The sequence below is a fragment of the Sinocyclocheilus grahami genome, unplaced genomic scaffold, assembly GCF_001515645.1.
Source record: "Sinocyclocheilus grahami isolate Dianchi unplaced genomic scaffold, SAMN03320097.WGS_v1.1 scaffold54.1, whole genome shotgun sequence".
In the NCBI taxonomy this organism is placed as follows: Eukaryota; Metazoa; Chordata; class Actinopteri; order Cypriniformes; family Cyprinidae; genus Sinocyclocheilus; species Sinocyclocheilus grahami.
Genome location: NW_015505233.1, coordinates 1967966 through 1991769, shown reverse-complemented (window position 1 = coordinate 1991769; position 23804 = coordinate 1967966). Strand labels below are relative to the sequence as shown.

The following is a 23804-nucleotide window of genomic DNA, read 5'->3' as shown; positions in this document are numbered from 1 at the left end:
GATAGCTTCATATGCAAACTTAAGCCTTAAACAAAAATAAAATTTTATTATTAAATCATACTTTATTATTTGAGTATGATTTAGATACTTTTATAATTTTAATTTTATATATATATATATATATATATATATATATATATATATATATATATATATATAATGGCTTTAACACACAAACCTTGAATTACATTCAGAGCAAAGAGTAACCACATGGTCACCAACAACCTCTTATCCTCTGGTTCAAAACCAAAACTAATGCTCACTTTGAGAATGCACTGACTGTTCTCTGAAGTGCATGAAAATATATACTTTTTTTGGGACTGACGTCTTTCAGTAACCTTACTTTTTATGCGAGTAGAGTAACTAGTTTGCAGCGAGGCAGTGATGATCTCTTTACTGATCGATGTCAGAACATAAGAGTAATGATTGTCAAGCAGCACTAAACGTCAAGCGCGGCTGGTTAAAGAGAAGTAAAATTCCCAGTCAGCATTTTAGATGAGTAAACAGAAACATCCTTGGCAACGTTACCATGTTAAAGTCTGATATATCTATTTTTCTTTCATTTTGTGAGGTCCGAGAAAGCCTTCATCTAGATGGGAGTCTATATGATTGGCTACTTCCTCACCTTGCTACCACCTTTTACTGGCAGGACGAGCGAAGCTACTACAAAAGAAACCAAATGTGGCACTGATAAAATCTCCAACAAAACAAAATCAAAACAAACAACAGGCTTCTTATAGCTTGAGCTAGCTCATACTTAAGCTGCATTTAATAATTAAATAAACTGAAATCCACTGCTTTAGTTTAGAAAGCTTTTGCTCCTATTTGTGGGTCTCTTAAACGAAAATAAATAAATAGCAGGAACTAAGATTGCCACCGTGCGCTGGTTATGACTATTTGCCGCCATCTTTTGGTTCACCTTCAGTTCGTTTGGTACTGGGGTCGTGCTTCTCAGCCTTACTCTCTTTCACCACCGCATCACCTCCTGGAGGATCCTCTTGAGTACCATTGAGATCTTTACACTCGCCGTTAAGAACGGGCATCTTGGAGGAGTCCACGCAGGCAGCGTCCGGCTTGATTTGAGCCAGGTTCATCTCCTCCTGAACACTCTCGTCGTCTTCTTCCAGTTTGCGCAGGATTATGGGGAGTTTAGCATCTGCGTTCTCCAAAAGGGCGATGTCGCTTTCTTCGTACAGTGGCAGCGGGGCCCCTTCGTCCAGCTGTTTCTGGAAGTGCAGGCGCTTGGCCCGACAGCAGGACACAGCACGCTCCAGAATCTCTTTCTCCGCCAGCCGTAGTTTTATAGCAATGCGGGAGTGCAGGGACAGGTCAGGCTTCTCCAGCATGGAGCGGTCCTCCTGAACATGACAACAACAGAGATCTTAAACTAATAATGATTGGTTAACATGATCATTATTGTTAACCAATCGGAAACAAAATGGCTTGATTACAAAATCAGTTTATGACAAACTATCTGCAGTTACTGTTGTAAGAAACAGAAAGTTTCATTCTAAATTGACAGAAAAGTCATTCCACATTTTGGCTCAATGTTTTCATTTGAACAAAAAGCAAATACGAAAAGTGTGCATGCACAAATATAATATGCATGAATGCAGAATATGCTATATTGTTCCATTTATACACATATTTAGTGCTGTCAAACGATTAAATCGCATCCAAAATAAGTTTTTGTTTAAATACGTGTGTGTACTGTGTATATTTATTATGTATAAAAATACACACACATGCATATACTTAAGAAAAATTTTATATTTGTATATTAAATTTATATATAATATAAATTATATAAATGGAAATATTTTCAAAATATATACTGTATGAGAGTGTATTTATATATACATAATAAATATACACAGTACACACACATATATAATGTAAACAAAAACATAAACAACATTTATTTTGGATGCGATTAATCACGATTAATCATTTGACACAATTTGTGTGTGTGTGTGTGTGTGTGTGTGTGTATACAGTCAAACCAAAATGTATTCACACACCATTATAACATCTCACATTATCAGTTTATTCACTATAGTTTAGAAAATGGTAATAAAATATGACAAGAGCTTAGAGTTAAACTGTGTCAGATCAAATTAATCTTGATAATGTCAGATAACTTCGATAGAAAGTTATGTAATGAATTAGGTTGAATAGCTGTCAGCTGTTCAATTTAAGTACACAATTATATAATACCAATTACCAAGCAATGCTTCATTTAGTTCAGTCTGTGGTGTAAAAAGGTTGCATTACCAATGAAAGAAAAACACTTAAGCAAAACATGGTCAGTTTAAAGTGTCTGATTCATTTTTGGTCCCAAATTTTTATCAATTTTACTGGTAGTCCACTGTATGAAGAATTTTTGGGTATAATATGTCAGTTTCCTTTATTTTGCTATCCTCACTTACATAAATGAACTAAAGTGTCCTGCACCCACTAGTAAATAAATATCAAAAATTATATCTGGTGTCTGAATAATTTCTGGTTTGACGGTATGTACAAAACTATACAGCATATTTTGTATTCACAGAAAAAAAAGCAGGACTCTTTTGGTAAAGTTATAAAATGTTTATCTATATGTAAAAACAATAGAAGTCTATGCATTGTCCTCATTTAGATAGCTAAGTAAATGTGTGTGTGTGTGCATTTGTATTAGATATGTTATTCAGTAAGGACCCATTAAATTGATCAAAAGTAAATACATTTATGTTTAAAAATATATTTATTTTTCAAATACATGCTGTTCTTTTGAACTTTAATTGTCAAAGAATTCTGAAAAAAAAATAATAATAAATTAAGAAATATTTCTCGAGCAGCAAATAGAAGAATGTTTCTACCTTTGTACCCTATGCAACTAAACTTTTGAAACTATTTAAAGATGTTTTATAAAATCTGTGTGAAAGTTCAAAGATTGTTTGCCATTCTTCCAGCACCTCAGATGATGTCTTGTATGTTTTGAGAAGCAGCGCAGCCCGTGTTTCCAGGAACGTCCACAGCTTGATTTCGTTCTCCCAGCTGACAGGGAATTCAGTGTTGCCCAGGGTGAAGATCTTGTTGATGGCGTGATCGCCCACCAGGTAGTCCCTGAGTTCCTCTGCAATCAGAAACGCACACCTCTCTGGTTAAGGGAGTAATCTGCCGTGCAAGTGAGCCAGCAGGTCTGATCTGCGGCGATTATGTAAGGTATGATTACACGGCTGCTAACGAGATGAAAGGGCTTGCCGAACGAGTGCTTTGCTCGTGCACACCGCTGAATCCTGTCACACTAGTAAAATAGAAGCCCCCAGCACAGGGGCTTCTCTTCGTTTAAAAATTAACATAAAAATTCTGAATAATGCATCAGCTCAGACTTAAGAGGTCTTGCCAGAGGACATGGCCTTGCTTTATGGGATTTATGACAAAAACTTCTCCTACATAGATGCTTATTAATATTTCACTGACTCTGGATCAGTCCTTCCACACATCTGCCGTCTTGATCAATTAGACACCTGAGGGACACTTGTTCAGGCTTTGTTGTCCTGACTAGTTTAATGTAAGAATGTGATATGAAATATGGCATCTCATTTCCTGTTTTATGGCCCACAGGTACCTTGGTGCCAGACGTGAAGGCATCAGGACAAACAAAGATTCTTACCTTCAGTCATGCAGAAGACACGCAGGAAGGCCAGGAGCTGAGCCGATATGGGCGGCTCGCTGCAGTGCAGGGTAAAGATACTGGACCTGAGGAGCAGAAGAACCGGAGAGGGTTCAAAGCAGGGTGTTACTTCAACTGACTCCCCCCCCCCACCTCTCTCAAATTAAACCCCAATTAACTCCAGCGGAACCGGCAGGTGCTAATGGAAGCCTCCTGCCTGCACGAGACCACGGCGCTGCTCCCCGTCGCATGACAACTGATTGATCTGAAGCGATGAGAGGCCACTGAACTTGATGCATTTTTAAAAACACGCTCAATCATTTATAATTTACCGTTTAATTACTGGAGCATATCTATGGCCTCTTCCTGTCTGACTTACAGTGGGATGAAAAGCAGCATCTCGGCTATGACCTGAATCAAAGGGTAATTTCATACGGGCCTGTGTGGATTTTGTTTTGGAGACTTAAAGGATATTGATCTGTGTGACAGAAAATTCACTGATTGTATTATGCCACAAAAGAAGAGGTTTTACAGCACTGTAATTCTGTTACACCTGGATGATGATTCCTGCAGCAGTATGACTCTACAGGGGGGATTGAAAGGGATGTTAACATGAGAAAACCTTACACATTGAAGATTACAGCTACAGAAAAAAAAAAGTTTATGGGGAAAAAAATTACATGTAAACTCCCCTCCAGAATTACTGCCACCCTCTAGAAAAATACACCTAAATTATACTAAATCATCTATCAATTAATAATACTCAAAATAGTTATAATAAAAAAAAAATAATTTAAATTAAAAAAAATATATATTATTATTATTTTTTTTTTTTAATCATATAGCAGTTCTCCAAGTAAAGTTATTAGATAATTTTTGTCTTTAAGTGGCTATTCAAACTTCCTATTCACTATTCATATGATGACACTTTTTCATGGCTCATCTAAAGCAAATAATTATTGAGGGCATTGTAGCTCAAATAGTGCTATGAAGAGCGGCTCATTGTCAGAATTATTATCAGCAAAAAAATAAAGAGTATGAGGTACAATTATGAGGTCTAATGGGTTTTCATGGAATTAAAACTAGACTGAACACTACAGAAATAATGGAGAAAAAAAAAAAAAAGAAAAGCTACAAAAGAAAAACAAACATCTGACTCAACGTGCATCATGTGGTTTGTCATTCCTGTACAGGATACTCACGCAGGAATCCCAGCACGAGCCAGAACCTCGGCCTTCATGGCATACAAACGTTCGCTCTTGCTCACACCCAGCTTAATCTTCACGCGGTCGTGTGCGTTGTCCTCAAAGAAGAAACCATTGTGGATCACAAACTCTGCATTGGATCTTGTACCATAGAATATGTAAATCTGAGGGGATAGAAACCGGAAAACTTTTGGCATAACTACGACACATTACTACAGTAACTCATAAATGAGTATAAGCACTGCCCTTCATTTCATGGACTCATGGATGCACAGGTCTATGGGAACGGATGTGATATTGACCAGTGGCAATTTAGCCCAGAAAACTTCCTTCCCATACTACTGTCCTTTCAAACACTGCTCACGTCTTCCGCTCAACAGTATATCCCCAACATTTACAGATAGTGCTGTGCAAAGAGAGTGTGAAAGAGAGAGATAAAACATAGTGCTGGAGAGAAAGAGAGGGGGCAAGAAAAGCACAGTTCAATTCTGTTCTCAGCCTCTCCACATTGAGTTCCGGCCCAGTGTGAAATCAGCAACAGGAATCAGGGATCAAACGGCTCTGTACGGAGCGACGCTCCAGAAACCGCCCCTCCTACTCCCCCCCAACGCTTGTCCGAGTCCCACACACCGGCCCCCGCACTCTCTTTCTTCTTCCACTGGCTGTCTCTGCGAATCTTATCAAATAATTCGAATATACTTCATTTGAGAGGACAGATGTGCACAGGAAACAAGACTTAAGATTAACATGGTAGTCTATGAAAGAGTGAGTCAGAGGGGGAAAGAGAGCGAGAGAGAGAACAAAAATGCAATGTACAACTCAGGGTGCCTTTGAGGACATTTAATTAAAATCTAATCCTGCATTCATTAAGGCTCACATAAATTAAGCTGTCATTCATAAGATTTATGGATTCTCATTTGCATACCGCATACAATTCATCAATTACTGGGGTATGAAAGGGGCACAACCCCCTCTGGGCTGCCCACTGCCACAAACAAAAGGGGGGGGGGGGGGGGGGGGGGTGTATACCTGGCCTGTCACTGTGTGCCACGCGTATCCGCTCTTCCCATGGCTGGATCTGAATGCCTCCGCTCTGATATTACCCCCGGGCCTCCATAATGACCGCTGGCTGATAAATGCATCACGGAAGCACAAGCATACAGCAATAGCACTGAGGTGAAAGTGCGCAAATAGAAATTTAAAATGTGCATTAGGTGGACAGAGCACGAAAATCCACACGCTGATTATGTCAATCACATGGGAAGATGTGATATTGTCGGAGATATTCTGCTGTAAAGACTAATGCTCACCCTAATTGTGATCTTAAGATGGTTGAGCTGCTGTGATAGTGTTGTAAGTCTCACCTGTTCACCCTCTTTGTAGTCTTTGAGAGCCACACATTCGCATCGGTCATCCTCTAGATTGTAGCCAGTCGTAATCTAGTACAGAACAGAACAGGTTTTGTTCATATTTGAGTAACTTAATATACTCCTGAGGTGTATTTTACAACATTTTGGACACCTTAGCACTGTCCATTTGTTATCAGACCATCAGCCATAAATGGTCAGCACAACAAAATTTTTTGCTACTTGAACATAAAATGTAATATTATGTAATAATATTTGATGTAATAAAATGTAAAATATAATTACCACATTAAAATGGTAATTATGAACATTTAGGAATCACAACTGCAAGGCTAGTTTATGAAATATATCTGTGGGTAAAAATAAGATAAATAAATCAAAACAACAGGGCAAATCCAACAAATAAACGCCACTTATTAAAAGTTATAGCGTCAACCTATTAAAATAACACACCCTAGCAAATACAATCCTTCACTATTAAATCTCTTAAAATCTTCAGAAATCAACTAAATCAAATAAACGGAGTAAATTGTCCGTAAAACACAGCTGAAACACATAGAATGTGTTTTTATTAAACCTTAACCATGGGATTACCAGAAAACCATTTCATTACACATTTTAATGACCGTGATTTTCAATGCACATGATAATTGGAAACAAAACTTTGTTTTAGGATCTATAAGTGCATTACAGAATCATGTGAACAGAGGCGATATATTGCTCTGTGGCAAGAGCTACAAAGCGCAATCAAAGACAAATTATCCGAATAAATATAAAAGATCCCTTGGGATGATGGCATAATCTACCGAAAAATCACATTAGATGTTCTTGCATTCCTTAAAAGTAAATGTTTTATTCCTGTACTTCAAGACTGCAATACAAGTGAAAGCACTGTAAACATCCATGTCATGCAGGAATTTATAGGAAAATGGTTCAACTGAATTAGTTGCAAAAGCTTTCTGCTACTCATAAATTATTTTTGATGGGGAGCTCTGTGTTCATTTTGAAGCAGCGCTATAAACTCACCAGGCCATTGGTGTGGTTGCACATGTCCCAGAGAGGGATGAGGGCCAGTGTGACCCGACTTCCGTCTGCTGTAGGAATCTGGTTCTGACGGGTCATCACAGAGGACACGGCCCACCTGATATACAAATGTCATTGCTTCATTACAGATTCAAAACTGGTGCAATATTTGTAACAGACACAAAACTGGTTGAAATAATGGATCATTTCTGGATCATTTCAAAGTATTGTCTTTGCATTTGATCTACTAAAACTGCTGAACATGTTTGATCTACTAAAACTGCTGAACATGTTAAAGGGAAATATAATGGAAAACAGGATTTCTCTTGCTCTTTTAAAATCTTTTTGAGTTTAATGTACACCCAAAACAAAATTGCCTTCCCAGTCCACCCAGAACATGTATATAGACACTAATCTGCAAACACAGGTCATTCAAATCTACATGGCATTTACATCACCACCCTCACCATCTCTAGCTAGAATGTTCAGCAAATGATACATTTTATTTATTCATTTGTTACTGTAGATTAATTGATCACCACAAGACAAGTAATGTGTGCTAACAAAATAAACATTCAGTTCTGATGTTCATTTTTCATGCAAAAAGGTTAACCAATCAAAACAGGGGTCATTTGCTTATTAGAATTCTTAAATGTACAAGAGTAAAAATGGCCTGTTTAATTCTTAAAGCCAAAGCAAGGGTGAAAAATGCTCATAAAATTATCTTATTACATTACAAATGAACTTCAGAGAAAATATTTTTTAAAAGTACATAATATAGCTGCTTTAATAGTCTGCATATTAGGCAATAAAATTACCTTATATCTGATTTGTCCTGAAGGAAAAAAAAGGTCTTATCTAGTCTAAATAATCTGGTTTATAATAATAAACCAGATAAATAATCTAATTATTAAAAGAAACTTCATGAAGTCCACCGAAGACAACATTAGCTGTGACAAGACGCAATTCCATTCTCTTCACACATTACCCAATGAGAGCACAGACTTGCATCATATCCAACAATCTGAAGATGAAAGGGGACCAATGATAAATTATTCCTTCACAGATAATTTGGTGCTAATGAAAGAACAATGAGAACAAACGCCTAATTTTTAAAGGCCATCGCGTAGCCCTACAACCTGCTCTTTTCTTTTTTTGAACCTCAGCAGGGAAGAGAAGTTCCACTTTTTTTTAACATGGTAGGACATTTCAACCAACCTGTAGTCGTCAAAGGTAAAAGCATCCTTCAAGGGCAGTTTGCTGGCGTTCGGATGAGTCTGGGAATTGAAGATGAAGAACACAGAGAGTGGAGGGAAGGAAAAAGGAGAAAAAAGAGAGTAAAGGACAAGAGAGAAGGAGATATGGAGGTAGAGGGGGAAAGGAGTAAAGAAAGAGCAAGGAAAAAAAAAAAAACACAAATCAGTCAGTGGAATTTCATTATGTGGCTGCCTAACAGATCCTAACAAGAGTGTAGCCAGGCAGAGAGCGTCCAGTGGTGCTATGCAAGGATCATGGTGGCATTAGCCCCCCATACATCACTGTCAACTTAATTTGTTGTGCCCAGCAGCCGTCATAAATCTGCTTCATCAATTTGTGTGACAGAGAGCCACTGGTGCCACAGAAATCTACATTTAAAGCCACAGACTCTCTCCCTCCAAGGGCTCATTTGCAGCGGGTGTCATGGAGAGGGGAAAAAAAAAGAAGCTACAATCCCATAGAAAGAAAAAGAAAGAAGAAGGAAAAAAATAAAAAATAGGGAGCAAAGAATGCCAGGGTCTAATTCAGCCGGCCCGTAGCACCCTCCTGAACATGCAAAATGAGCCATAAAAATAGACGTAGGTATGAAGCTGAGAGTGAAGGATATTCTTCTTTTCCCCCACAGGTGCTCTCACAGCTGTGTGTGTGGCGTTTGTCCTGTGAAATGAAGCACTGTACTCCACAATGAGGTACCGTGCAAACCGTAATGGTGCTGATATGTATATAACACAATACATCAAAAAGCTTGTGCTCGAATATCATAATCACGACATAGAATGAGTGATAAAATTGCCCAACAGACACTGGAACCAAAACAACAAAAGAAAAAGTGAACTTGGCAAACTTCAAAAGACAAATCACTTACAGATCTGAATACAAAATAACGTCCTTAATAAAAACATCTTTGCAACGAAGATTTCAACTGTAAATTGTTTTTTTTTTTTTAAGATTCTGCTCAACATTGCTAATCCGTTACAGTGAATGTTAAATCAACATCCAGCAAATGTTTGAAAATGTAATTCTCAAATGACAAACAACTGACCATGGCTTGATGAAAACCTGATAATTAAATAATTTTAAAACAAATATAAAAAAAATAAAAAAATAATAATAATGTTTTTTTTTTATAACACTTTCCACACAAAATGAAATATTTTATTAGTTTACCTGCATGTCATGTGGCTATTAACCAAACAACGAACCGTGAAAGTGAATATTTTGTTAAATTATTAAAATATTAACATAAAATCTCAGGGGATACTTTAAATACTAGTAAACTAGCTGACACAAAAAAAAGGAGAATCCCTGCAGTAACCAATCAAGACTCATAAAGCTTGAACAGTACAAAAAAAATTCAGTGAATAGTAATATAAATTATAATGTTTGTCATTATTGCATGACATCAGAAGACTTCTTTTATGGTGCTTTTAAATTCATGCTACAAGCTTTTGTTGTATGGAAAAGAGCAGAATGAACACCGCAAAACATCTCCTTTTGTGTTCCATGGGGAAAAAAAGTCATACAGGTTTGGAATGACAACAAGGTGACAGTTTTACAACCTTTCAAATACAATGCGAAGGTTTCCAGTGATGCGCTCCTTCACAGATGTCTCCGAGACATACATGTGCTTACTGGAAGGGGGGCGCAAACTCCTTCTGTCAACCAAGTTGCACCATTAGGCTCGCAAACTGAGAAATAAAAGCATGAAATGCAAGCGCTCAGAAGTAGTGGATAACTTTTACCTTCCACGTCTCTCCCCATTAATCAAATTCCCTGACACTAATTGAGCCCTGTATTCCCCCTCGCTGCTCTAGAACCCACACACACTTAGCGAAGACGGTGAAACCATGTGGCCACATCATATCTTTACCTGTGACTCAGTGTGTCGGCAGAGTACAGTCCAGTTTTGACATTGTTGCAGCCCTACAGCAGAGCATAAGAACTTGTACTTCTCTTTGAGCAACCAGGCAAAAGTCTAACACGCTCAGGTGGATGAAGGTCTACAGGTCAGCTGTGAATTCGTAAAGCACGATATAATAACAGAGCAAAGCCTGTCCACTTCCTTTCATTTTAACCCCAATTCTGGCAACAGGCTGACTTGGTAGTAGCGCTCACGCAGGGTGATGGACAACCATTAAAAGATAAGCATTGGGTAAAGCCAACGAGTAAGAATTCAGTGACTTGGGTTTGAGCCTCACACTGCAGATGAAGGGAAGTGGTTCATGTAAGGATGGGAGGGGGAAAAAAAAAAAAAAGCATATTACAGGTTTTGACATAATAGGGCAAATCTCCAGAGAGTCACAAGCAGTTCTCCAAACTTCCTGTAATAAGATGTGCCGAGGCATCTTTGAGCATCGGTAACCATTATAGGCCACCTGAAAAGGGTTAAAGTGCCATTAATGATATTTTCAGCCCTCTGAGAACTGAATACTCGAGTGCCCGAGTACCTTAATAGACTCAATTAAGGCAATAATTAGTTGAACAGAGTGATAAACCTCAGGGGGAAGGGCTGCAGAAAGGCCATGAAGAGGTCTGCCCGGATCCCTCAGAGCACTGTGGGTTAGGATAAGGCCTCTAGTCTGGAAAAATGTAGGATGTGCGCACATACAGAGGTAGTTTGAGACGGCACGTTTGATGAGGTGTAGTTTTTGGAGATAAAGGGCAGCTGCACCGCTGCAGGTTCAGCTGGTGATGCATTAGCATCACCAGAGAGAGGTAATTCATCATGTGCCACAATGGCACTGCGGCTCAGAGAGAGACGAGCCCTGTAAATCAATTAGAAAACAAAAGCTCCCACCACGAGCGCCTGCTCTCCTTAACGAGAACGGCGGGAAACGCGGCTAATTGGCCGGTGGCCTCCAGGAGGTCTTTCTGGAGCTGAGATCCCCAAGCACCCCATCCGCCGCACTGGCCGACATTAGAGAGCTCGTCATCCGTGCGCATGCTGAGGTTCAAACGGGATTGATTTTAGTCCTTACTTTCGTTACGTCGACTGTTTCAACATTCGACTTTGTGCATAAAAATGATGAAACGAACGTCGTCGTTCAACAATCGCAAACTCTCCCTTATTTTCCGAGCTGCATCAGGAAGGTCAGAAAGAGGGGGTGGGATGAGAGCATACCACTGGGACCCTGTTCATTTCTCATCAACAGCAGCAGATGCAGCACACCAAGGTTACTTTGCATTCGCTGCATACCGGGGTCACCTTATGAGGTTCACCTCCCCCACACACACACACGCATCCAGCCCCAGCGAGGAACGCGCGGCTATCATTGGTCCCCCGCGGACACGGGAGGCGCTCTGATACTCCTCTGAGGGCACCCGGCGTTGACAACAGCCTATCCCTCTTCACGCAGGCAAATATATATATAAAAAGCTCCTCAATTCCAGCAGGTGAAGGGCCTTGCTTTCTGAGTTCTTCCCGAGAAGAAGCCGGGAGGAGGGGGGAGGCAGGGACCAGATAAAGCAGGCGGTGGGAGGAAGCAGAAGAAGGGGGGGATGCTGGGGTTGTCAGTCATGTGTGGAAGGTACAATCAGGTCAATTCAATTCAAAGCCAATGCGACAAGCTAATTTTCCAGCCCGGTCATCTGCGGCCGCCTCAGAAGAGAGGCTGACATTGACAGTAGTCATTACAGTGACACTGGCTCCCAACCTGAAGAGCAGAGAGGAGAGGAGCGGACAGGACACTCACCGAAGGGCCAGCAAGACAACCCTCCCCCTCAACTGAACCTCTCTAGATAAAAAAAAAATACAGAGCTTTAGATGAGCAAAAAAAAAAGTTACATGTTCATTTCTCTCCGAACTCCTACTCGAATGCACGCAGAATGAATCTTTGTTCATTAAAAAGTGCGATCAGTGTGTAAATCATTACACCAATAGGTCATGAGGTCCTCCAGCTTTATTTTAGCAATACAAACTTTAACCAAGTTCATTTCATTTAGACCAGTATCTTTAGAAGCTTAACTCACTTCTGCCACCTAATGGACAATAAAACGTTCACTGCATATGCAAATTGATTAACTTTTTGATGACTGATGCCGATGGCTTAAAGTAGAAGATGCATATATTCCAGTTTATTGTGTTTCCTGTTATTTGTCTCAGTCGTTGTATAGAAAACGGTATAAATACACTTGATTAAAGTTATTAACAGAGTACGAGAAACAATAATACTGCTCCTAATTACACTCCAACCCCCTTTTATAAACTAGAAAACATTTAATAAAGAAAATGTCAGCAGATTTGCAGACAAAATGACAAATACATTAACTATTTGCATGAATATTTCATGCCTTATCTTGACAGTAATGTGAAATATTCGTTTCTTTTCCCTAATTGACAGTCATCTAATGAAAGAAACAAAATGTACCGGCAGAGATTTTGAATGAAAATTGGGGAGAACTGGAAGAGCATATTATTGCTTCCTTAATAGCCAAGAGGAGGTCCAAGAAACGGGATCAAATTTATTGGACAGATTACGTCCCATTGAAATGAACTGCCATCTCAATGTGTCATTTAATAATCATAAATCTGCATATTCAAGATTTTCATCACAACACTGAAATTACATTTTATGGTCCAAAGTGGAAAGATCGTATGTTTTAAAACATAAGAGTTAGGCTACCACTGAATATTAAGCACAGATAATTCACTGGACTTATTTAAAAACAAAACTCAACATTTCTGATTACGGTTTAGTTTGAATTGTGGAAACAAGCATATGAGATAAGAAGATATTCTAGTCTAGAAGTAAATTTCTATTGTTTCTTATTAAAGCAGAGTAAAAAGAATCATACCAGTTGGCATATCATAGTCTTTTCTAACACCAAATCTAACAATTTTGCACATGCATGTTGTTATTTAAAAGCAAACTAATTCATGCTCATGTTTTGCTTTGAACACTACATTAAGGGATAAACATCTCCCCCTGCTGGCCAAAGATTGCCACTGTGGCACTGTCTCTGAGCCATGTCAATGGCAGCTTATCAGGGGCCCTGAAATTGGGTGCAAGAGGGCATTATAAAGCTCCTTTTACCCATCTCCAATGTGCCTTCAACGGCAGGGATCCTTTTAAAACTGGATTTCCTCACCTCAGCAGACAGCAGTGTAAAGGACAGCTATTCATGTGGCTAGAGAGTCTGAATAACTTGTGGAGCTGATTGCTTAAAAAGCCCTGCACTCAAAACGGCTGGCAGTCCATGTATGAGACACAGATAGGGCTATCAGTCACCGCACTCATCAAAACTGCCAAAATAGGAGCACAACTCTATGAGTCAACAGTAGAAAGTTGTGTGCACTTTTTGTGGTGTATTCAGGGATATCTATAGCTGAAAAGGAGACTAGATGCTTAAGTAAGACCTATATTAACCTCTTAGGTTATTTAGGTAAATGTAAATGTGTGTTAAACAGTATGCAGAAGGCAAAAGTGCCTGATTTAAGCTATAAAAAAAGTCACAATCACACCACATTGCATTTTCCATAAACAAAAGGCTTTAAATTAATTTTATGTTTTTTTAAATGCATTTATACATGTAAAAATGTTTTTGGCAGTACAATTAATTAATTCAGTTAAGATTTTTACTGTCATGTTTTCATTTGTCACTCTCTAAATTCAGGGTATATACAGGAATCATGGAGTAAAAATGTAATACCTTTTAAGACCTTTTTTAAGACTTTCTATACATTTTAAGACCTCATCGCCAGTTTTAATCGGTTACATCGGCGACATTTACTATATACTGATTGTAAGCGCAACTAAACAGACTTACTTTGTGATAACTCCTTATCAATGCAATATAATTCAGAAGGGGGGAAACGAAGCACAAGAGAATTAATTGAGTGACTAACCAATGCAACCCAAGAAACAAGACTTAAACCACTAAACAAAACAACTGATAAAACTTATTGAGGAGCTAACGGGGCAATGAGTTCTCACAGTATATTCAAAAGATGTATTTGTCACATCAACTCGAACCATTGCTGTTTTGTGGAACACTTCTCATGACAAACATCTGACTGGTCAGACAGTTTACCTGTGATTACGGAGTGCTTGATTTGATGCAGACTTGACAGAGTGTCAGTACTGCACCTGATCAAGTCTGAATGACCCTGGAAGGTAAAATAATGATCACAACTATTACATCATTTTAATTGTGCATCCCAAGCCCATGCCAGTTAAAAAAAACAGCCCAAAGTAGCGCAATTACCATGTCCCAAATATAAAAATGTCATTTCCATCCCTAAAATACATATTCTACAGTCACTGTTATGCACATTTATCATAAACACAGCTCAAATGCTTCCTACTAGTGTGGCCCAAAACATTTAGCACAGTTTTATTACAGGTAGAATGCAAAATGGTTTCAGTACAAGCATTTCAACCAAATGTAATTTATGCAATATTTCAAACCTTTAACCCAATGGGGAAAATCAACCCATATGGCCCAATTTCGTGGAAAAAAACAACAACGCTGCATCCAACAAGAGCTGCAGAAGTCAGATTTGACTAATCACGGGTCAAAAGTAAGGAGAGATAACTGACAAGACGTTGGAGGATTTGCTCCTCAACAGATCCCGAGCTCATTGACAAATATATTTTATTGTAGGATGTGCTCCCTTTACACAGTGCGCGTGCGATAGCGAAAGTGAACGTGAACTACAACTGAGAGCGCTCATTCAAATGGGATTTAAATACTCCACATATTGATAGCGGCGCCCTGATGCGCGAAAATTATATACAATATTAGAATGTTTGCGGGAGCGGACACAAAAATCACGGGAGCGGATGGGAGCGTGCAGTAATGGTCAGAATTTCAGCGTGAGCGTGATCAACAAGCCCCGTGCTATCACGCAGCGGCGCAGTCAGTCAGTGAGAGCCATAACGGATGAAGTCAAATCTTGCGGCATTCCATAAATAAAATACACAGAACCCCACTATTCAGACAAATATACATAATGAAAAGATGATACAAAATGTAATACCTTGGAGAATGGCATTTAAGACTTTTTAAGGGCCTTAATTTTCTCTAAATTGATTTATCAACTTTTAATACTATTTAAGACCCCGTGGACACCCTGAAATTTAAAACCTAGCTAAATTAATCAGTTGGGGGAAAAACATCAATTAATTTAATTTAACACACACATATACACCAACAATTAAGAGAGAATCTGTGTGACTTACTTGGATGACTTTGTAGAAGTAGGCATATTGCCGCGCTGTGTTTTTGTATTGACTGAGTACGTCCTGTATGGCTTGTGTGGCCAGCAGGTGGTGCACTTCCTCCTCTTCAAAGTACAGGGGTGTGTCATAATCAGCAGGCAGTGTCTTGATGTAGGGCAGCCAAGGTGAGCTGGGATTGGCCCGTTCACACAGCAAGTGTAGAGCCAGAGTCACATTGCCCATGGCCTGAAGGATCCGGTCTTGACTGTACAGCGGCCCTGTGAATAAAAGGTGAATTTAGGAGTCAGTCTGTGAAAATGTTCAAATGTTTTCTAGACACAACTAAAGTTCTTTTCACTTTTGCTAGGTTTTGCTTTGGACCTGTGTAATTGAGCTGAAAGCTTTGTATGTTTGAAAGCCTAAAGCCCCGTTCACACTACAATCGACACGCAACAAGCAGGTGACACAATCCCATTCATTTCAATGGAGAGCTGGCGATTTCCGGGGACACGAGCGACAGCAAGCGACAGCAAGTGACAGCGACCATTGGCGACCGGATAGGGCGTGTCCAGCGACGCGACAAAGTTCAGAATCATCCAACTTTATGCAAATGAAGAGCGACTTTCGGGAGCGACAGCCAACAGGAAAGAAGATGGTAGAGCTCATGTGATCATTCTCCTCTCAACGCTGTAGATAAACATTCACAATGGAAGAAAGTAGGCTTAAAAATTTAAGTCTAATAAATTTTCTGTGGTAATCAACAGCATGTCACAGATACTGTCGACAGAGTTAAAAGTTGTATTTAACATTCCTGGAACAATAAAGTAACATTTATATAAAAGTGGTCTCCATTTTCTCTGTGGGGAGAGATGTGACATGTCATTGTCAGAGTTTGAGGTCAAAGATTGGCATTGCTATAACTATGCAAACTCACCAAGGACAGAGTTCTTGGCAGATTCTACAGTCATCAGCATTTTTCTAGGGATCCACAGGAACAGCTCCTCTGCCTGAAATGGACAGAAAACGTTACACACAAATTTAGTTTAATTACAGGGCTAGTCCTTTCATGACGCATTCAAATTCAAATTTTTTTTAAATAGCATCTTAAAAATGCATTTTATATCTAGCAATTAGCAAAAGCAACTGAAAACGTCAATGAGACTAACTGTAGCAGCCATTCAAAACCATCTGAACATTGACTCAATCAAGTCTGGAGGTAAAGTATGATGTGCAGTGATCAATAACCTCTATATAGTCCCTTCTAAAGCATTAACAAAGACGATGGTGAAAACAGCTATGATCAATACATATACACACCTGTAATTACCACTTGGTCACTGACCATTAAGAAGGACCACACAAATAATTACCATCTACTGTATCTAAAACATATATATAAGATGAGTTGCTGTAGGTGTAGGTGGCAGAAAAAGCCAGCATGTCGCACAATGGACTGAATCTCGATAATACACAAGTGCTTGATGCCAGAAAGACTACCAGCATGAGATCTGGTTCATATTGCAGCTTATTTTGGCGAGGAACAGCCCATTTAGAGAAAAAGGTGCTGCAAGAACTGAACTTGTAAAAACAATAAACCCAGATAAAAAAACGATGTATTCGACATACTGTATAACTAAAATAGTCTAAAAAGTCTAACCATCAAACAATCCCTGGGCTAGCTGAGAAAGAGACCAACCTTGATATCTCTGGCAGCCTTCAGGCCATATCCTTCATCTGCAAAGTTGGAGATCTCAAATCCGTCACAAGAAGCCCCGCATTCTGCACCCCAGGTCATCAGCTCGGAGAAAAAGTCCTCCCTGGTTCCCTCGAATGATACTGACATCCCTGAGGAAATAATACTATCCCAACATTAGCTAATTTAGCTATTGTATGTATACTGAACATCAGCGTGAGAAGTTTTCTCTGGTAATGAATTCCATTATTCTATGGCACTCTACTGTATTATGTTACTGTGAAACCACACAAGTGGACCTAAACGGTGCTACCTATTACTCTTGTGTATCCTGCTGCATAATGTGCCGTTTAACATTTATTCTAATGGATATTTATGTGTTCTAATGTACATCTCTGAGACTCCCACTGAGTATTTTATTAAGTAATGTGATAGGATCTTACTCAAGTCATGTAACCGAAGATATTTCTGTGTCTGCCACAGCACAATAACTTACTGTGTATGAGCATATTACAGTCATTCTATCAGATAAAGAAATGTGTAACATGCCATCTTTTGTGCTGATTAGACCTCTTATGTTTCTCTTAAAAGAACCAAAAATGTATTTACCCTCATGTTGTTCCGAAACATTTTTATAGCAAAATGAACAGGCCAAAAACAAATGGCCTGTGGCCAAATTGTGCGGGAAAAGATCTTCAAAAACATTCTGTATAATTTCTCATTCACCCAGAAAAAAAAAGTCATAAGCACAAGAAAATTGCAGAATTAATTTCACATCTGGGTGTTCCACACCATCTGCTTTTTTCTGACCTCTTTTTTATTGCAACTAGGACAGTTTAATACTTTACTCCTTAAAAATGGCCAATGGCAAATCACAAGGCAAACCATGCTACGTAAAGGCTTCAAAACTGCTAAATCATATTAATATGAAGCAACTGTGTACCTTTCTGTTTCTTACGGATCTTCTCCACCAGAGCTCGGATCTGAACATATTCCTCCCACTCTTTCCCAGGAGATGGAGCAGCGCTGCTACACTCTGAATGGGAGAAAGAAAATAAAAAACATTCCAATAAGTTTATATTTAACAATCACTTATGCTTAGATTAACAAAACACAATGATTGACTATGGGGGGAAACAGCTTAGTGCTCCATATTAAAGAAATAGTTCACCAAAAATAAATGAAAATTTGCTGAAAAGATACTTACACTCAGGCCATCCAAGATGTAGATGAGTTTATTTCTACATCAGATTCAGAACAGATTTGGAGAAATTTAGCATTACATCCCCTGCTCACCAATGGATCCTGTGTAGTGAATGGGTGCCGTCAGAATAACTGACAGCTAAAAAAAAAAAAAACCTACAAGTAATCCACATGACTCCAATCTATCAATTAACATCTTGTGAAATGAAAAGCTGAGCATTTCACTTGAGAAAGCAATATTATGGATAGAGGACTTGCATTTTAGCCAGAAGCAACAATTTGAAGTTAAAAACATCTTGATGGATTTATTTATTACAAACACAGCTTTTTCGCTTTGACGTTAATTAATGGACTGGAGTTGTGTTGTTTACTTGCGGATTATTGTAATGTTTTAATCAGCTGTTTGGACTGTTTGGATTCTGACGGCACCCATTCACCGCAGAGGATCCATTGGTGATCAAGCGATGTAATGCTAAATTTCTCCAAATCTGCTCCAATACAAAAAAACTACTTTTCAGCAAATTTTTAATTTGGGTGAACTATTCCTTTAAGTACATTTCCTGGGGTAACCAAATGCTGGCTGATTTATGTCTTCTTAATAGCTGCTTGTGTGAAAATTGTGGTCTTCACAGTTTTTCTAAATCCTTTCATATAAAGGATGGTCTTTATTATAAACAAGTGCATGTCCTCCCTAAAATGAGACACGCAAATTCAAAGAGCTGTTTGACACAGTAGTTACAAATTTGGACTGATAACCAAATGATTCCATGAAATACCACCATACCCTTGAGCACTTAACCTCAGGTGGCACCATTCGGATAAAAGCTTCAGATTATTAAATTTGTACTAAATAGATTTTCTTAAACAAAGAAACCATTCTAACTAAAGAGGCTCAATTTTCAGTATCCAGCTGCATACTTTTTTGCCATAATAAATATTATAACTAGAGCCCGACCGATATGGGTTTTTTGGGGCCGATACCGATATTAGGGAGTAAAAGAAAGGCCGATACCGATATATCGGCCGATATTCTTTGTGTATATTATAGTACAGTACCAGTCAAAAGTTTGGACACTTTCCCATTCGTGTGTTCAAACATTTGACTGGTACTATATATAGAATACAGTATATACATAAACAGAATATATATACATAAACACATTTTTTGCAATGATCACTCAAATGTGGTGATCAAACACTTATAATGGTGACAGAGATATGTAAGGGCATTTAACAATTTAACAATAAACTTCCGATGAGTGCGATGCACAAAGTAATGGGGTGTTAGTTGTAACACACGGGGTTTGAATATTTATTTTACCATAGTAACATTTAAATTCTGGCTTAAGTAAATTTTTGATCTCAGTTTTTATTATTCATTTAAAATGAGACAAATATGCTATTATTTTAATCTCCAATCTGTTATTTATCAGTTCAGATTTTTTTTTAGTGCTTTGATTACTATCAGAAGACACTAACCAGTTTTAAATTCCAGTTGCGCAGATGGGGCACGTTGTAACACTGCGTTACAATGTGCTATTCTATGACATTAGCGATGTAATTTACATTTACTTTAATTTTAATGAGAAACAACGAGAAACAGGTGAATAAAGACTGACAGTCAATGTTTAATGTTTAGAAATTATTATTTCAAGACATGTAATGCATTTTTGCTCGTTTATGTGGGCCGTCCCAAGCATGGTTGCAATGTGTTCATTGTCAAACTCCAAAATTAGATTATTTTTCATTCTTAAAAAACGCCATTATTTTATTTGAACAAAATAATAATAATAATTAATTATATATTTATTTATTTACTCAATATTTTAGTTTGTCTTGTATATTTTTTTCATTCGATCAGATAAGATTTTAAGCTGTCATGGTCAAGTTACAACGTGCCCCTCAGATGTTACAATGTGTTCCACCAACGGGGCATGTTGTCACATTTCACTTCCATTTTTTGAGGGTAAATAAAGAAAAACATATACACTGTAATTATGAAACAAAGCGACATTTGTACTAGACACGTGTAAAATTACTGTTGATAAAAAAAATATATATTCTGAACCCCATGTGGATTTACACAAACTGAGAAAGTCAAAAAGTGTTACTTTGTGCCCCGCTCTCCCCTACCTCTGTAAATAAATACAATATAAATTCACGTCTCGCGCACTTTAATGCCCTTTGAATGTAACGTGTACGTTCCCTTGGAACTGGAATCATGGCGGAATTTCATGTGAAGTCCACTTCGCAGGGCACTTAGGGTCGAGTAAGACAACACTTGAATGCTGCTGTCTGAACAAGAAACCTCCTTACTGAAGTGAAAGTTTTGACTGGTGTCACTATCTCGCGAACGCGCCGGCGGATCTCCACCAAATTCGGGGGATCCCTTCAGCTCGAGGAGCCTCTCGAATGCCACCCTCCAATTTGGTGCGGAATCGCCGCGCCGTTACGGAGAAATGGCCGTTCAAAGTTTCAATGGTTTTCCATAGACTTAAACTTTAAAGTGTTTCATCCAGGTCGCCAGTAGCAAACAATGGAGCGTGCTCTGCTGGACAAACTAAGTAATAACACCATTTCAAGCATTTTATCGGCATTATATGTTCTGTAAAAAAAAAAATTCATATCGGCGGCATATTCGCCGATACCGATATATCGGCGACAGGCTCATATCGGCCGATAATATCGGCAAAACGATATATCGGTCGGGCTCTAATTATAACAATCATGTGATGCGATTATGGCATAATTACAAAAGCCTTTTGTGTACCAGTGATGCACAGTGTTGCTCCTCATGAGAGTAATTCATCCAACAGTATATCAGAACAAGAATGCAGCCATAATGCTTTATACTCACTCTGCAGCAGTTCAGAGATTAAATTCATCATCTCTTTCGGAGAAACCGCAGCTGTGGCCCCGGTCCCTGATTTCTGGGTCTTCACTCGACTCTTTTTACCCATCTTGCTGGTCTGGGAGAGAGGATGGCTGTAATAATAGCAAGTTGAAAGCAACAAAATGAATAAAAACTAATTAAATGGGATTATATTAAAAATTCAAAATTAGTAAAAAATTAAAGTAAAAATCAAGCCACAACATGATCAGGTTTCATATCTGCTTCATGCAACCTAGAAGGCTGTACAATAAATGAGCCAATAGTCTGAGAAGTACTGACTTTACACCTCTTATAAATATTTATGTCCAGTGGACTAGGTACAGTATATTCATAACTAAATGGTAGAAACATGTGAATGTTTCACATCCAAATAATCTCTGAACCTAGAATTACTGCCAAGAAAGGTTAATGGTCTCTGTGAGGGATTATACGGATGGCTACAGTGAGCCAAAGGGCACTAAATCAGGTACTTTGTTGTAAACACTGAACATGTGGCTTACATGAAACTCATCAAATACAACAAACTTGTGTCATTAACATAAAACTTCCATGCAGTTCAATTTAATAATGACTCCTATGGCAGCTGTTCCCATATGTCAAAAACGGTCTGGCTGCTCTAACTGTACAAATTTGGGCAACGCACAACAGCATAAAGGCCTAGTAAACCATAAGTCTTGAAATCTTTTTTGTTGTTGTTATGATAGCAATCACTCATTAATAAATCAAAAATACCATTTTATTTATTTAAAATGCTGTTTCTCAAGAGACGAATACATAAGCTGCCAATATTTCGACCACGGATATGTCCATCAAATACCCCAAACCAACTGTTTACTAAACAATGACAGGCCCAATTGTATTACTGAACTGAACAAATTGGATTGAAACACTTAAAAGTAAGCTACTTAAGAGAGAACCACCAGCAGCAGCACTGCAACTATACTGGCTGACAGCATTAGATAGCAAAAGACATGCAACAAACAACATAAATTGCACATATCAAAACACGAGATCAGTATATTAGATAATGATCTAAGCAGATTGATGCCTTAAAATAACTCCGCTTGGCCCAATGCATTCATTCAAAACCACCAGTAGATGATCCCCTGCTTCACATTACACACCATCGCACTGCATGTCAGTCTTCATTTTAAACACTGGGTGGTCCAGTGATCACGAATTATCCAAATGCATTCATTAATACCTCAAGAAACATACAATCCATACATTCATATTTACATCCATTCATCTATCTGCCTGTCTGTCTATGGCCCAAGTGTCTCAAAACCTGGTTAGTTGACTACATTAACATCATTGTAGGGCATCATAGGCAAATTTGAAACGTTCATACAGTATTTTAAACGTTCAGCAACATTTTTGGGAGCGTACTGAACGCTTTAAGCACGCCTACGACGCCCAGATATGCCGCCTAGGTAGGCTGCTCACAAGATTTTGAGACACATTCAATGTGTTAATAACCAGCATGCTTGTATTTCGCAATCTGTTGAATTACACACCCTTCAAAGCGTACATTTGCGACGCATTTGCTGGCATGTGGCTTAGTATATGATGTTTGACTATCATAAACACCTCGTGCACATTTGCAAACATTATTTAATCAGATTGAACAGCAAAACTACCTTCCAATTGACTGCACGGATCCTCCTGTCAACCTGGAATTCAATCCTCTTCTGCTCGCTCTGCTGGTAAAACCTAACCTACTCCGGAGGCAAAGCCACGCCCTAATACAATTTTCAAAAAGCGGATTGGCCCATTGTTGCGTTTGTCCCGCCTTAAACTTGTACAGAAGCGTATTGTAATTGGCTAATGTTCCACACGCAACTGCTTACGTGTGAGATAATTGGTTAAAGCGTGAATATATTTCACAATGCTAAACTGTACGCATCTATTGGTTCGCGTTAAGGCGGTACCCGTTTGCAGTGACTTTACTGGTCGTTCGGTCAGATTTACAAGGTTGGTTTGACTACACAACAGAAAAGGCTTGTGTGCCTTGTGATTGGAAGTTTACTTTGGGTTCATAAAGTGACCATAAAAGGATAAAGTCTGCGCAACGTGATTCGCGGAGGAAACCGTCAATCATAGCCACAACATGTAAAACGTAACGCATGCAACATATTGTTATAAACCATTTATCATTTCTATTGTGTTTTAATGTGATTTATAATGTGTTTAATAATAGTTAATACTTTGATAAATCAATTATTCGTATTTTATACCAATGTATAATTTTTTTTTTTAACTTCATACATTTATATTTTTATATATTTACAAATTGTGAGCATGTAGAACACATTTTTAGATAAATTTAATACAGGGCTGGAAAATGG

At 38.5% G+C, this 23804-nt stretch overlaps 1 protein-coding gene across 2 annotated transcripts; it reads right to left on the bottom strand.

Annotated features, from left to right (window-relative positions):
• Window positions 1–802: 802 nt before the first annotated feature.
• On the bottom strand, window positions 803–23168 carry setd3 (SET domain containing 3, actin histidine methyltransferase). Of its 2 annotated transcripts, none has more exons than XM_016269708.1 (13): window positions 23097–23168; window positions 21421–21548; window positions 18304–18396; window positions 17364–17512; window positions 16602–16674; window positions 15689–15945; window positions 8469–8527; window positions 7254–7368; window positions 6225–6299; window positions 4858–5024; window positions 3656–3741; window positions 2955–3115; window positions 803–1358 (listed from the first exon to the last, which is right to left on the bottom strand). In XM_016269708.1, exons 2-13 carry the CDS (start codon window positions 21521–21523, stop codon window positions 894–896), a joined length of 1803 nt encoding a protein of 600 aa, XP_016125194.1. In that variant the 5' UTR covers window positions 21524–21548; window positions 23097–23168; the 3' UTR covers window positions 803–893. The 2 variants fall into 2 exon arrangements, with proteins under 2 accessions (XP_016125194.1, XP_016125195.1); XM_016269709.1 differs by having other exon boundaries at window positions 21421–21532; window positions 23097–23142.
• Between the last annotated feature and the right edge of the window lie 636 nt (window positions 23169–23804).

Excerpts from the sequence above, each read along its gene's own strand:
- setd3 (XM_016269708.1), bottom strand. The coding sequence starts at position 21,523 with ATGGGTAAAAAGAGTCGAGTGAAGACCCAGAAATCAGGGACCGGGGCC. Across the intron at positions 7,369-8,468 it reads TTTACCTTTGACGACTACAG|GTGGGCCGTGTCCTCTGTGA; the intron begins GTTGGTTGAAAT and ends TTTGTATATCAG. Across the intron at positions 1,359-2,954 it reads CATACAAGACATCATCTGAG|GAGGACCGCTCCATGCTGGA; the intron begins GTGCTGGAAGAA and ends TGTCATGTTCAG.